Genomic DNA, 14,198 nt, shown 5'->3' on the forward strand with positions numbered 1-14,198 from the left:
AGGCGAGGCCCCCCTCCAAAGCCCCCCCACCGGTCTGGTGACGTCACTAAGTGGGGCTACGTGGTTCCGTCCCCGGCCGGGGGTCCCAGGCCCCCACCTCTGGGTCTGCGGCTTCCTTGGGACTTGGGGGAAGGGTCCCCATCCTGTGCACACGCTCCGCGTTGCAAAGTGCTGCTGTCAGTGCGCTCCCCTTTAGCCTCTCACTCTCCATAGCTTGTCCCACCCCCTTATTTTGCGCTTCCTATCCAGTTCATTATCTATGCGTCCCCCAGGGCTGAATGAGTTGGCGACCCGGAGATGGGCACGCTGGTGGCATGCTGCCTGAAGAAGTAAATTCGGTTTGCTTTCTCCTTAATCCGTTTGCATTTCTGCTGATAATTTGATATCTTGTTTTCTCGTGTATTCTTGGAAGATTTTGGAGAGTCGTTTTCGTGTGTGTGTGTGGTTTTTTTTCTCTCTCTCTCTTAACGGGCTTAAAGTTGGCCAACGCCTTCTTTAGCATTTCATTAATTAAAGAAGTTAGGATTTAGGCTTTTCTTGGTGTTGAAGAATGGAAAGAAACCAAGCCTAACAGCGTTTAGAAAGAAAATAGCCCTGTTTATTTTTCATTCTCAACTCAAGCTGTCTGGGACAGCACCTTGCACACAGCACAGACGCAGCGGCAGAAGCACTTCGTTGCAGCGTAGGCTGCGTCTTCACAGGCTTTGTGCCCCAGCATCAAAAGACAGTGCAGGTGTGTGGGGTCTGCGTGTGCGTGTGCGTACGTGAGGTACGTGTGTCGGAGCCCAACAATCCCAAGAGATGCATCAGAAAGAAGCCCGCATACTAGAGATTCCTTCGGAAATTTCCTAATGCTCTGAAAATTAGTAAATCTCTAGTATTCGAAAATTGTCTTTGCAGAGGTTCCTTCCTCCGTGCTCTCCCCACCTCCAAAAACAGGTGTCGCTGTATGTCTTGAAGAGGTCTCTCGCCGGCTCCGGCCTTCTGAGCTGGTGAAGTTCAGAGGACACACTGTGCATGTATTTCAGGGCCCGCACAGGTGCTGACCAAACCCCCGAGGCCTGGGCGTGTGCGCGCAATCGCGGGCAGTGTGTGCGGGCAGACACAGAGGGTGCTCGGTTGGGCTCACGGGCGTGCGCGTGTTTGTGCGTGAGTGTGTGCTCACGCGCTCCAGGCTGCGACCAGAGCTCAGCCACTGGGTTGGAGAAAAAGAGGGTAGGCAAGTGCAGGGCAAGGCTGCGAATAAGGGGCAGAGGGGCGCGGAGATCCAAATTAATCCAGCTTGTTAGCTACTTTTCCCTCTCCCGCTCCTTTAAATCTTACTGCATCGTAGGGAGGGGGTTGGATTCACTGTAGAGCTGGTGGAGAAGGGGGAGCAGGTTGAAACAATCGAGTGGGCGCGTCAGGTACTCCCTGGCTCCAAGCGGGGAAGGGAGAGGAGCTCCCCCAGCCCTGCGCTGTAAGGGGGCGGGGTTGGGGGCCCCGGGAACTGAGAGGAGACGCGGGTGCCCGCAGGGGTGGGGAATTGGTCACCCCGAGGCAAGATTTCCTTCGGATCGCAAATTAATTGGAAATATGTGATTAATTCCAGCTTCGGATGACTATAAATGGCGATTTTCTATCAAGGTGTCGCTATTTTTTTTTAAATCATTCCGTGTCATCCCCCACGTCAGGCCTGCTCGTGGGCGTGCGGCTGTACTTCCTCCGCCCCCTCCTAATGGAGTGAACCATTCCCAGCTCTTCCCCCTCTCTCCTTCAGTCTCTGTGTGTGTGTGTGTGTGTGTGTGAGTCTCTCTCTCTCTCTCTCTCTCTCTCTCTCTCTCTCTCTCTCTCTCTCTGTCTTTCTCCCTCTCCTGCTCCCTCTCTCTCTTCCTTCTCTCCCTCTCTCTCCTCCCTCTGCTTTCCCGGTGCATAAAGTCTCCATCGCTCCTGGAACTTGTTGGCAATGCCTATTTTTCAGCTTTCCCCCGCGTTCTCTAAACTAACTATTTAAAGGTCTGCGGTCGCAAATGGTTTGACTAAACGTAGGATGGGACTTAAGTTGAACGGCAGATATATTTCACTGATCCTCGCGGTGCAAATAGGTAAGTGGCCGCACAGCCGGACTCGCGCCGGGTGGCAGGAGGCTGCCGGCCAGCCAAGCCCGAGGCATCAAAGGGTCCGACTGGCCCGCAGCCGCCCGGGGTGCGGAGAAGCCCCAAACCCCCAAGGGTGGGGGCATCAGTTCCTAGGGACTCGCAAGTCCCGGGTTGGTTTTTCTAAAAAAAGAAGAGAGACTTCCCGATGTTATCCAGGAAATGTGAGCAACCAGCCGATTTAGAAGGGGATTTTTCTCCCATTTTTAACGGAGAACACGTCCATTTTTTTCTTCTTCTTCTTATTTCCTCTCTTGGTTAGACCAGGTTTGGTATGTTCTGGGGCAATGCATTGGTCCTTGCGATGTTGCAAGGTATTATTTTGAAGGGTGGAAAGGTGAATGCAGCAACAAGATGGCTAGGCAGCTAGAACTGGAAAGTTTATGTGCAGAAAGCAGATATTCCGGGGCCCAGACTGCTGCATTTAGAACTTTGTCATACTCCCGCCACCCCACCCCCATACCCTAGCTGCAGCATTTGCACCGGGCACTGCAGACCGGCTGGGGGTCAGATTGAGAAGGATATGGAACCCCAGGATAGTATTTTAATGTGCTTATCATTGAGGAGGTTGAATACAGCCAAATATATGTGGATATAATTTTCTATGAACATTTGTCTGTTCCTTTCCACATAGGCATCTGTATTTTACATACAGGAAAGGGTTAAAAAGTGTTTGCAATAGGTTATGTTGGGTGTTCGTTATTATTTTTGTTTGTTTGTTTGTGTATTTGGGGTTGATTACAGATGGATTTATGTAGCCCCCATTTTATGTTAAGGAATGTTGAGTCCTAGTTAGGCTGCCATGGGGTTTTAAAAGTTCACATTTTCCATCCAGAATGAAGTTATGGAAGGGAGTACCAGAAAACCCCCTTCTCTCATGCGGGTCAGAGTATTAATTAAGGTGGCCTAAAAGTGAAAGTGAAGCTGATTATTAAGAGAATGGGCAAGAGAAAAATAGAAACTCTTCCAACGGGGTTTCTGGTGACAGAATATTGTTGACTTCTATCATTTCAGGCTGTAAATTTCTTTGCAGACAAATCCTTGCAGTATGGGGGGGGGGAGTTTTAGGGAATTGGTTTAGGGCAAGAGATAAAATTAATAATATTTTTCTTCATGAGAAATGTGAAGGGGACAGGGTTTGGAGCTATCTATACAATAAAATGGATTCTTTGCAGTGGATTTTATGCATTTGACATGATTTTGAGTATCTGGGTTTTTTTTGCATGAACATTATGGGAATTTTAGAGTGTGGGGATGCAGGATGTTGGCATTTTCCTTTAATTCTGAGAAATGACTTGATGTTTTGAATCTGGCTGTTTGAATCTTTGACATTAGTGCAGAGAACTGCAATAAATAAAGAATATTTCTAATTGCAGCCAATCCCTTAAATATTGGAAATAAGTGAATTTGGAATTTTGCAATTAGTCTGCAAATGTTTGAGAGTAGGCAGCAGCACCTATTTTGATATGGGGTTTTTATTCGGAGAATGTTTGGTGCTCTGTTTTCCCGGTGGAAAATATCCTACCTGTGTGTTGGGGGTGGGGGTAAAAAAGACAGCAATTGTGCATGCGGGATGCGCTTGGAACACACTAACCTCAGCCCGAAAATGACCATTTGTTGGCTGTGGGATTGAAATTGAGCAAATTTGTTCCCGAATGTCTGCCCTTTCCCGCACCAGAGCCTCTCGATCTTTATTAATTCATGTCTGGGAGCTTTCCCAAATCATTGACATTTGGCAAGAAAAGTGGGGGGTTGGGGATTGATGGGGAGGAAAGGGTGGTGAACGCAAATTAAGACCCGGCTGGTGGAAGTTTGGAATGAATGAGAGGTCAAACAAATGAATGAACGAATGGAAAGGAGACAAGGTGCGGACACCCGAGAACAGGGAAGGAGCCTGGCCGGCCCGCCCTAGCCTCTCTGAAGTCGAGTTCAGAAACCACCGGGAGGGTCGCGCGGACTGCGACCTGCACGGATGCCTCAGCCTGCAAAATACGTCCCGAGCGTAAGCTCCCGGCCTCCCACAGCCAGCTAGAAACCAATAACTCTAGTTTCCAAAAAAGAAATGTTCACGACTTCTTATTTTACACATGCACATACTCACACATGCGCGGTATGGAGGGTCTTCTCCGGCAGAGCCTGGAAAGATAACGTGACCGGAGAGCTTCCCGCCCCCAGCAAACCCCAGGTCCCCTTTAAAATTTTGTCAATACGTTTTAAGGGCTACTTTTTTGCTATCGAGTTTTGGGGGTGGAGGTAAAGGATAAGGAGAGTCGGGGATTTGGTGGGAATTGATGGAGTGTATTTTATTTCGTTTCTTCGCTGCAGAACTGCATCTGTGGCGTGCATTATAAAGGACAACGGGTAGGATTTGTTTCATTGTGATCGTGTTCCTATGAGAACCAACATTCGTTTATTCTCTCTCAGTATTCTACTTAATATTGCAGTCGTATGGGCTTTTAACATTTCGCGTGACGGCGGCGCGGGGGTAGGGAGGGCAGGGGTTGTTTGTGAAGGTTTACCTACAGCCTGAGCCGAGATCGAAGTTAACCTTAGCCCCTTCCCCAGAGCTTCCCGTTCCGGATTAGAGAGCGCAAGGCCCGCCTTGCTTCTGCAGCAATTTGCAAACGGTGCTCTTGGAGGCTGCTGCAGGTTCGGTCACCTTCCCCCTTGTCTGCGTCTAGCGGGGCTCAAGGGGACCAGCGGCCAGGGAGGGGGGTGGGGTGCGGTCCTCCCCCCAGACATTCACACACTAGCCGTAGCGGCGTGAACACTGTCCAGGACGAGGTCGGCGCTCAAGATCTTGGGCATTTTAGGCCAATTTCGATTCTGAGCGGATTCGCCTGTTCTTTCTCCTCCCCTCGCTTCAACAGCGAAGATCTGCGCTTCTTGCACGACCTCCTGGCGCCCGGAGAGTTTTTGGCCTTTCGCCATGGAACGTTTATCCGGGTTCTTTGGCCTTGAATAGGAGAAAGATGGCCAAGGCGGCGCGTCCGCGGTCTGGAGCCTGTCTCTGCCTCTCTCAGGTCTCGCACCGCAGGGTTTGACCGACCTGAGGCCAGGAGCGTGGACCTTAGAGCGGCCTGGCTCTCCTCCCCCTCCTCCTCCAGCACCGCGGTCTCCTCCCGCCGCCCCACTGCTCTCCCCGCCCCCACTCTGGAGGGAGTCGGAGCTGGAGGCCCGGAGCCCCCAGCGGCAGCCACCCTGGCCCTCAGCCGCAAGACTGAGCCTGGAGAGGAAAGGTCCCACCCTGCTACTGGCTAGAGTGGTGACCATGGGGGGGGGGGGGCGGGGGTAAGAGTGTGGGGAAAATTGAGGAAGCAGGGGGCCCAAGGCTCACGGATTTGGCCTCCACCGAGGTGACGCAGGGTCACCCGCACAGACACATTCGTGACTCTGCAGGGCCCAGACTGCCCCAACCACTGTCACCTCGCCTAGTCCCAGGACGCCCAGGGGCGGCAGGTGCATGAAGGATCTCACTGGGAAAACAGCGCACGGTATTCTGGTGGCCGCTGGTGGCTTCCAGAGATTTTACTCACTTATTTATTCAGCAGTGTTGCTGAGCGCCCACCAAGGACTTGGGTGCCACGTCCAGGCTTTTACGTTAGGTTCAACTGCGTGGCCCCATGCTGTGTCACCTCTACCCCTTCCTCACTCCCGCTCTCTGCTGTGAGACCCGCTCGGTCACCTCAGAAATGGCAGATTGCACTCCCAGAGCCGAGACCCGGCTTGCTGGGGAAGTGTTGGGAAACAAGGCGGGAGGGAGTAGAAAGAGAAAAATAAAGGAGGAAAGGGAGGTGAGAAGAGTGGACAGTAGAAACGGAAAAGACCGAGAGCGAGATGCGGGAGGAGCTGCAGGACAGGAAGAGCCTCACTACCGGGGCCACCCACACCCGCTCAGACACGACAGTCTGCCGAAGGCGCCTAGTTGGGTGCGGGTCATTCATTCCGGATCTCATCTTTCATTCGCCTTTAACTGGCGCACCCGGGGTCAAGCCGCGCGGAATTGGGGGCAGACGGGCGATGGGGCTGCCGAGCGGGATCTGGGCGCTGCTCACTGGTGTCCCCCTCCTCCCCGCAGCGTACCTGGTGCAGGCCGTGAGAGCAGCGGGCAAGTGCGATGAGGTCTTTAAGGGCTTTTCAAACTGTTTGCTCAAGCTGGGCGAAAGCGTGGCCAACTACCCGCAGGGCCTGGACGACAAGACGAACATCAAGACCATGTGCACGTAAGTGTTCTCTCTGGCCAGCTAGGCTCCTATTCTGGGGGCGCTGCTGGGGTGGGAGATCCGTAGGGACGCGAATTTGCTCATTCTCACCTACTGGCTCCCACCCTCAGGCCTTGGCTGGGCCTGCGCTGCCCAAAGGGACGCTATAGCCTGGAGTGGGCTGAGGAGGCTTGTTCTGCTGTGGCCCAGTCCAACAGAGGCGTGCTCATCCTCTGAGCAGCAACCAGGGCGAGGGGCCGGGAGAGCTGCTACCAATTTCTCCCTGTTTGGAGCAGTCTTCCTCAGTCTTTGCTTCTGAATGAAAGGCCTGCCCAGTACCCTACAAAGAATAGTTTTGGTTTCAGGGGAGGCTTAGGTAATGATAAATTTGCCTAAAAGGAAAGTCTCACCTATTTTGTCCATTTCCCCTGATTAAAACTCCCCTCAAGTACACATCACGAAATCTGGAGTGCAGGCAAGGGAGCACTGGGCCCCCTTCCTCTTTCTGGGAGAAAGGGTGAGAGAATATTTTGTTTCTTGCCAATGACTTTGCCCAAGAAGGACGTGTTCTGGGCATCCAGTGACTGTTGAGTTTATAGTAATTTGCTAGGTTTAGGCCCTCCATGTTTTTTTGTTTCCTCTCTTTTTTGGTCTACATGTATTAAAAGGCCAAGGCCATTAAGGGTCCAAGGAGGGCCATGAAAGAGTTCATGGCCAGGCTCAGTGACATTTTAGCTGCTGCAAACCTTAGAAATATCCCTAGCCTCTGCAATAACACACACTTTATTTTATTTTTCAAAAACAGATGTGATAACCCCCCCCTCATAATGACCCTTTCAATAAAGTCAAGGCAAGGGGTATTCCTTGTACCCCAGAGGTTGGAGTGACCATTTGCTGTACCACCTTTTTTATACTGTGAAGTCCTTCTCTCTAATTCCTGGGGGCAGGGGTGTATTTATTTAAATTATGAGTAATTAAACAGGGGTCAATTTTGCTACACATTTTCCTAAATATCCAGATACCACTAGGAGCCACAGCAGCTAAGCAGCTGGTACCTTCCTATCAGGAAAGGGACAAATGTTTGGGTCCGGGATACATACCTACCTATTGTAATTCCAAATATCTGATGCTAGGTAAGATTACATCTATACATCATAAAATGTTAAATATAGATCAGTTCCCAAATGCTCCATCATTTGCCACAACTTGGTTATTCCAAGTTATTTGAATTTTTTTTTTTTTTGCAAGATTTGGTCCAGAAAAATGGAAATGAGGAAGGCCCCTCCCAGAGGTCCCAGGCCACAGCTGGGTTGAGGCTCCCACTGGGTTGATGCACTGGGTGCTCCACAACTCCATTCAGTCCCACCTGGACGGCTGTCCTCCTCCACCATGCCTCTCTCCAGGAGGGTCTTGTTCCCATCTGGGCATGCATAAAGAAAGAAGGGATTTGGACTTACTTTGGGAGGTGCAGTTATGCAGAGAACTGTCCCTCCACCTCTTAGGTTTCTCAAATCTTGCCATTTTTTTCCAGTTGAGGAACTTAGAAGCCCTACACCCCAGAACCCCCAGTTCTTATAAATTAGAGACTCTGGGAGGTCATTAGAGAACACCATAGCCCAAGGCAATCCAACAAGCATTTTAACTTGATTATTTGCCAGAAGATGGTGTGGGAGTGGAAACAAGGATAAATCAAACATAGTGCCTGCCTTCAACGTGCTTACAGTCCAGGCTAGAGAGCAGAAAGAAGAGATAGGAGACAATACAACCAAACTGCGCGGTTTGCGGTCACTGGTGACCTGGTCCCAGGGCCCCTTGAGGTGGAAGCCAGCCGCAATTACTGAGACACACAGATCGACCTGCACCGAAAGGAGACAGCGCCCCAGGAATCGATCACGGGTTGGAATTATATTTAGGCTTGGGATCTATTTTGGGTTTTCAGAAGAAAGGGGGACAATAAAGAAGGACAGGTTGGATGAAGGTTGTGGGGGCGGGACTAGGAACTGAGTTCTGGGGGAAGAAGGCGCTGAGGGAGGTGCCAGGCTCCGGAAGAGGCGGGAAGGGAGGACGAAAAGCCAGGTGTCACAAAGGTTGGCAACGTGGGGCCCCCGTGCCAGCCCTGGAGTCCTGGCCTCGGGGCTGGGCACTATCCTAAGGCTCTGGGGAGGAGGCCTCACGGGATCCAAGTCCGAGAAGACTGGGGGCGGGGAGAGAAGAGGTGGGACCAAGTGCGCAAGGGGGAGCCCAGAGATTGGCAAAAGGTAGGTTTCGAAAGCTGGCCCCAGGGTCTCGGCACCAACACTCCCCGACGCGGGAAAGGGCGAGGCAAGCCGGAGCCTCCTGACTGAATCTGAGCTGGGGGACTGGAGAGCAACGCGAGGAGCCATGGAGGACCGCAGCAAGTGAGGATGGGGAAGCAGTGAGGAACTGAACCAAGGAAAACCGAGGGGAGGTGGAAAGGAGGAAGACAAAGGTTAGAGGGAAGAAAGGGAAAATAAAAGAACGGGAGACAAAAGGAAGGGAGCGGGGAGAAAGAGGGCGAGGACCGGGGTGGGGTGGGGGAGAATAAGGCGGCGCCTGGAGGGAGAGAGACAGCCGGGGAGGAGGGGTGGGAGGAGAAAGTGAGAAGCCCTGTGGGGAGGGCTGCGCCAGGAGCAAGTAACCCTTCTCGCAAGCTAAGAAGCATTAATGGGCGGCAGCTTGCAAGGCTTAGCACTGTTTTCCTAGCTTTCCCCGAGGAGGACGAGCAATCTGTTGGCGCAGGCCGAGGTGCCAGCTTGGCGCAGCCGGTGAGGCCCCGGTTCCTGACTGCTGGGTCCCCACCGGGCACCCGGGAGAGAGACCAGACCCGGAACAGGGAAGCCCTCTCCTCGGGCCGCAGCCGCTAGGGTGGGATGGGCTGACCTCGGGCGCCAGGGCGGTGGAGAGGAGGTAGGGAGGGGGCACCCGCGGAGGCTGGTGACGCCGAGAGCGCTGGGCGCACTGGCACAGGCCCCGGGTCCTCCCACGCGCCCAAAGTGAACCTGCTTCTTCTGTTTGTTCTGTTCCTCGCCAGATACTGGGAGGATTTCCACAGCTGCACGGTCACAGCCCTTACGGATTGCCAGGAAGGGGCGAAAGATATATGGGATAAACTGAGAAAAGAATCCAAAAACCTCAACATCCAAGGCAGCTTATTCGAACTCTGCGGCAGCGGCAACGGGGCGGCGGGGTCCCTGCTCCCAGCGCTCCCAGTGCTCCTGGCGTCTCTCTCGGCAGCTTTAGCGACCTGGCTTTCCTTCTGACCGCGGGGCCGGCTCCCCCCTCGCCCACCCACACTCACTCCATGCTCCCGGAAATTGAAAGGAAGATCCATTCGTTCTTTGGGGACCCTGTGATTCTCTGTGATGCTGAAAACACTCATATAGGATTGTGGGAAATCTTGATTCTCTTTGATTTCGTTTGATCTCTTGTGTTTTATTTGCCAAATGTTACCAATCAGTGAGCAAGCAAGCACAGCCAAAATCGGACCTCAGCTTTAGTCCTTCTTCACATAAAAATAAGAAAATAACAAACCCACCCCATTTTAAAAATTTTTATTTTTTGGCAAAAGAATCTCAGGAATGGCCCTGGGCCACCTACTATACTAATCATGTTAATACATGACCAATGACGGGCTCCTCCTAATAGGAAAGAGGAGAGGAGAAGGCCAGGGGAATGAATTCAGGAGAGATGTCCACGAGGGAAGCATATGGTGAATAAGTCACGTTCACGTCTTTCTTCCACAGTATCTTGTTTTGATCATTTCCACTGCACATTTCTCCTCAAGAAAAGTGAAAGGACAGGTTGTTGGCTTTGCGTTTTAAGGATGAGAGGCAGAGAGGAAAAGAGCTGGGGAACTCTCGGGGTAGAGGTAAAGGCTGCCAGAAGAAGTGCTGCTCGAGTCACTGAGAGGTTCAGCTTTACCTGCTGTTATTGATGCATCTTTCCAAGTCCAAGCCTTTCTTTCCCTCCTCTCTTGTTTTAGCTGTTACACATACAGTAATACCCCAATATCCACCGGTGTAGACCACAAGGGGGGAGTGTTAAATGTTAATCTAAAATATAGTTTAAAAAGATTTTGACATAGAGAGCCTTGATTTTAAAAAGAGAGAGAGATGTAATTTAAAAAGTTTATTATAAATTAAATTCAGCAAAAAAAAGATTTGCTACAAAGTATAGAGAAGTATAAAATAAAGTTATTGTTTGAAATGGGGGTGTTGTCTGTTTCCTGTCCCAAGCCTGCTTTCTTGGCAGAGTTCTCAGAGGTACCTGAAGGGACACAGGAAGCCAGGTGGTCAATTCACCCCTTCACACGCCACTCCATCACCTGTCATCTCAAGGAGACCCCCCTCAACTAGGACATTGCTATTTCTCAGAAATTCCGTTTACTCTAAGAAGAGAAATAAACTAAACAGCAGAAATCCTTTCTAGGTAAGGCTTGGGCAAAGTGAGTGCGCTCCTCTGGGAAAGCGCGCGCAGACCGAATGCCAGTGGCCGGACCTCAGCCCCCTTCCCTGCAGGCTGAGCCCTAACCGCGACTCGCCTCTTCCTCTGCGGTGGCCGGGGCAGCTCGCGAAGGAACCGCCATTAAGGGCTCTAACAGAGGGGCCGGGAGGCTGTGGTCACTGGCAGGGATCAGGCGAATCCTTTCATAATTAATATGACAGCTCAGCCGAAATGGCGAGGAGACAGGGCCCTATTGATCAGGCAGCAGAGCTGCTTCCACCTCTCCTATTTATAGGCCCCGCATGGCCTTACCTAGAAGTAAACATTCGAGAGTGAACAGGAGCTGAGGAAACCGGGTCCAGGGCTGCGGGACTGCAGGCTGGGGGAGGGAGAACCACATGTATGTCTGGGTTCAATGAAATGGAAATCTGATTTCCTGGAGAAGGTGCAGGTGAGAGGGAGCTGCGGGGTCCCCCGAGGTACGGGGAGGGAGGGAGGGAGACGTGTGGAAGGAGGCGGAGGCAGCTGCTGCGGGTTCCCCCGCCGTGGAGCCTGCGGGCCGCCGCCGGGAGGGTGCGCGGGGCTCTGAAATGCAATGCGTAAACAATCGCTAGTGCGAAAGTTCATAAATCAAACCCAGTAGGTCACAACCCAATCTGCATTCTCCCCACGGACTGAATTCCTGCAACACATGTGTCCCAGCGCCCGGAGCGCTAGAAGCTGCACGGATTCTTAATGGCAGCATATATTACCGCGGCCGCTCCACGCACGCGCCGCCCCGCCACTCCTAGAAACAGCTTCACCCGCTCCCCCCTCCTCCTTCGATCCCCGGTTCTCAGTCAAAACCAAAGGAGATCCACGCACCGGCAAACTCTGGTTGTTTTGATCGTTTCGTTGCAGGGATTATTTTCAGTATTTTCCGTCTAAGTATAAATAGGACTATTTATTCTAACCGCAGCTAAACCCTGTAAATCAAGCTAAAATGTTTGAGCCTGTTTTAAATACGAATTATTAAATGAGGGGGGCGGAGAACGAGGAGAAAGAGGGAGGGTCTTCTCCCGTCGTTTTTGCCTGAATAGCGCGCCTCCTCCCATCAGAATCTCTCCCTCCGCAAACTGGGGAAGGAAGCGCCGGTGCGCACTACCAGGCCCCTTGTTGGCCAAAGAAAATGCACGCACCGTTCCCCCGTGTTTCCCGGGGCGGGGGGTGGGGGGTGGGAAAGACGTCCGCGACCCTGTGAGGACGCCCCTTCCCTCCCAGAGCGATCTTCCCACCCAGAAATCAATCTCCTTCCACTTCAGCCTTGAGGCGAGGCTGAGGGAGGGAGCAGAGGCGACGAGGGGCGGGGATTGGGAGCGCCTCTCCCCACAGGTTCTTCTCAAGGAGCCCCTTCCTCCGGCGGCTCCAACCGCCTCCCAGGGAGGGCGCCCCGCTGGCGGGTCCTTCCACACCCAACTCTGCCCAGTCCCACATCGCCCGGGGGAGCCTCGAGAAAGCTGGGCGTCCTGTCTGGGGTGCCCTCGCCCTGCCCTAGGCGGGGGACCACGCTCACGCGCGCTGGGAGGAAGCCCCAGGATCGCTGGGCAGCCAGTCTCAGAAACGCAGTTGGAGAACTTTTCTTCTTGTGGTGATTGTTTTAGATTATTATCGCGCCGTCTTCGGCTATAATTTGCTGTTTAATCATGATGACATCTCCATATGTTAGTTGATGTTATTGTTTTTAAGCAGCAACGCGGTAAGCTCAGAGAAATATTAACCAGGTGAACATGTCCCATCACTGAGAAATGGGGGAGGGAGGGAGCAGGCACCAAGGAAATCATCATACCTGCCTTCGCCCAGGTCGGAGCAGTCTCCAGCTCTGCCCCCAGGGCCTTCTGAGATTGGGGAAGGGACCCACTTTACTCCATCTTCTGCCGAGTGGATGGACTCGAAACAGAAATTAATTTTAGTGTAATGTTTGGTTATCCTCTGAGATTGTCCCAGAGACCAGCTCCACAGTCCCATGAAGAACTCCAGGGCCTTTGGGAGGGGCTTACAGGAAAGGAGGAGAGGAGACAGAAGAATGGCGACATGGAAGGTGGGAAGTGGAGGGGGAGGAACAAATCCAGAGCAGAGTTAGCAGAGGGAGATGAGGAAAACTTCCAGCTGGAGATGGTAGAGCTGTGGACAAGAGGTGGGGGATGGGGTGAAACTGGAACTGATTTTCATTCAGGATTCTCACAGAAGCAGATGAGCACTAGGACCACCATGTAGATTCTCTTTTGTGGGTCCAGAGATCCTTTCACTCCAGCCTGAGCCTCCAGGCCACAGGGGCATCTTGGAGCTGGGCGGGCCCAGCAGAAGCTAGGGCAAATGAGGTGGATGGGCCAGAAGAGGAACCCTTCCCTGGCCCACCTCCCCCTACACCCACCCTCCTGCACCCTCCTTCCCCCCCAAACTCCATCAAGTCCCAGCAGAGGTGCTTCCCTGAAGGCCTTCAACCACTCTCGCCATCTCCCACTGCCCATGGCTGGGCCACATGGTCCAGAGGACCCCATTCTCTGGAACAGTCTGCCAGGGCCCTGTCCCCTGGGACCTGCAGAAAGGTTCACTGCCCCACTGACTCTTCCTCCCCAACACCCACCAAAGGAAACCAAAGCGATGCTTCTCCACGTTAAAAAACAAAGCGGGGAGGGCGGAGGGGACCTAAAGGGGGGAGCAGTGTGGACACCAGCTGCGTGGCTCCCACAAGACACTGGGTTCACCTGGGCCCCAGTCTCCAACACCTGGAATAAATAAACTGTTTTCAGTCCCACTGGGGGCAATCTCCCCACTTCAGCCCCACAAGGGCAAGGAGGCTAACATTTCTGTCCAGATGGATCCTCTGCCTGTAGAGTGATGACTCGGGAGCCAGGGGATCTGGGTTACCAGCTGCTAAACATGAGTAGGTTACTTAACCCCGCTAAACCTCAGTTTCTTGTTCTGTAAAATGGGATAACCATACCTACCTCATCAGGTTGTACTTGTATCAAATGAGACTCCATAAGTAAAGCGCTTTCACACTGCATCCCACTTACCTGATGTTAGGTATTGTTATTATTTCCTCCTGCCTCCACACAGGCTCAATATGATGGCTCTCACTGAAGTCTTTAAACAACCTCTTCAGAATAACCTGGAGCAGAGAACTTCCTTATGACCTTTGCTACTTTGGGGCAGTTTTTCTGTAGCGTCCGGCAACTTCAGTTGCTGTTGCGACAGGCTACACAGTGCTCCACCCCTCCCTGGCCTTTTCAGAGGATGCTCTAGATAAGCTTTGAATTAAGTCAGTCATTGGGCAGTGATTGCGCCCAGACCCTGCCCAACCCCATCTGGAGCCACAGCCAGGCCAGACCCTTGGCTTCTATTGCCTGCAACCACC

General features: G+C 52.5%; 1 protein-coding gene across 1 annotated transcript; it reads left to right on the forward strand.

The window, feature by feature from the left end:
• The first annotated feature begins 1,486 nt into the window (after positions 1–1,486).
• NRN1 (neuritin 1) lies at positions 1,487–9,779 on the forward strand. Its single transcript, XM_080658192.1, has 3 exons — positions 1,487–2,084; positions 6,214–6,358; positions 9,390–9,779. Exons 1-3 carry the CDS (start codon positions 2,030–2,032, stop codon positions 9,616–9,618), a joined length of 429 nt encoding a protein of 142 aa, XP_080514318.1. The 5' UTR covers positions 1,487–2,029; the 3' UTR covers positions 9,619–9,779.
• The last annotated feature ends 4,419 nt before the right edge of the window (positions 9,780–14,198 follow it).

Source organism: Plecotus auritus (assembly GCF_963455305.1).
Source record: "Plecotus auritus genome assembly, chromosome: 2".
NCBI classification, from domain to species: domain Eukaryota; kingdom Metazoa; phylum Chordata; class Mammalia; order Chiroptera; family Vespertilionidae; genus Plecotus; species Plecotus auritus.

Bases quoted from the DNA above. Each gene is read 5' to 3' on its own strand.
- NRN1 (XM_080658192.1), top strand. From the start codon at position 2,030: ATGGGACTTAAGTTGAACGGCAGATATATTTCACTGATCCTCGCGGTG. The intron at 2,085-6,213 runs GTAAGTGGCCGC...TCCTCCCCGCAG, and splicing joins GATCCTCGCGGTGCAAATAG to CGTACCTGGTGCAGGCCGTG. The intron at 6,359-9,389 runs GTAAGTGTTCTC...GTTCCTCGCCAG, and splicing joins AACATCAAGACCATGTGCAC to ATACTGGGAGGATTTCCACA.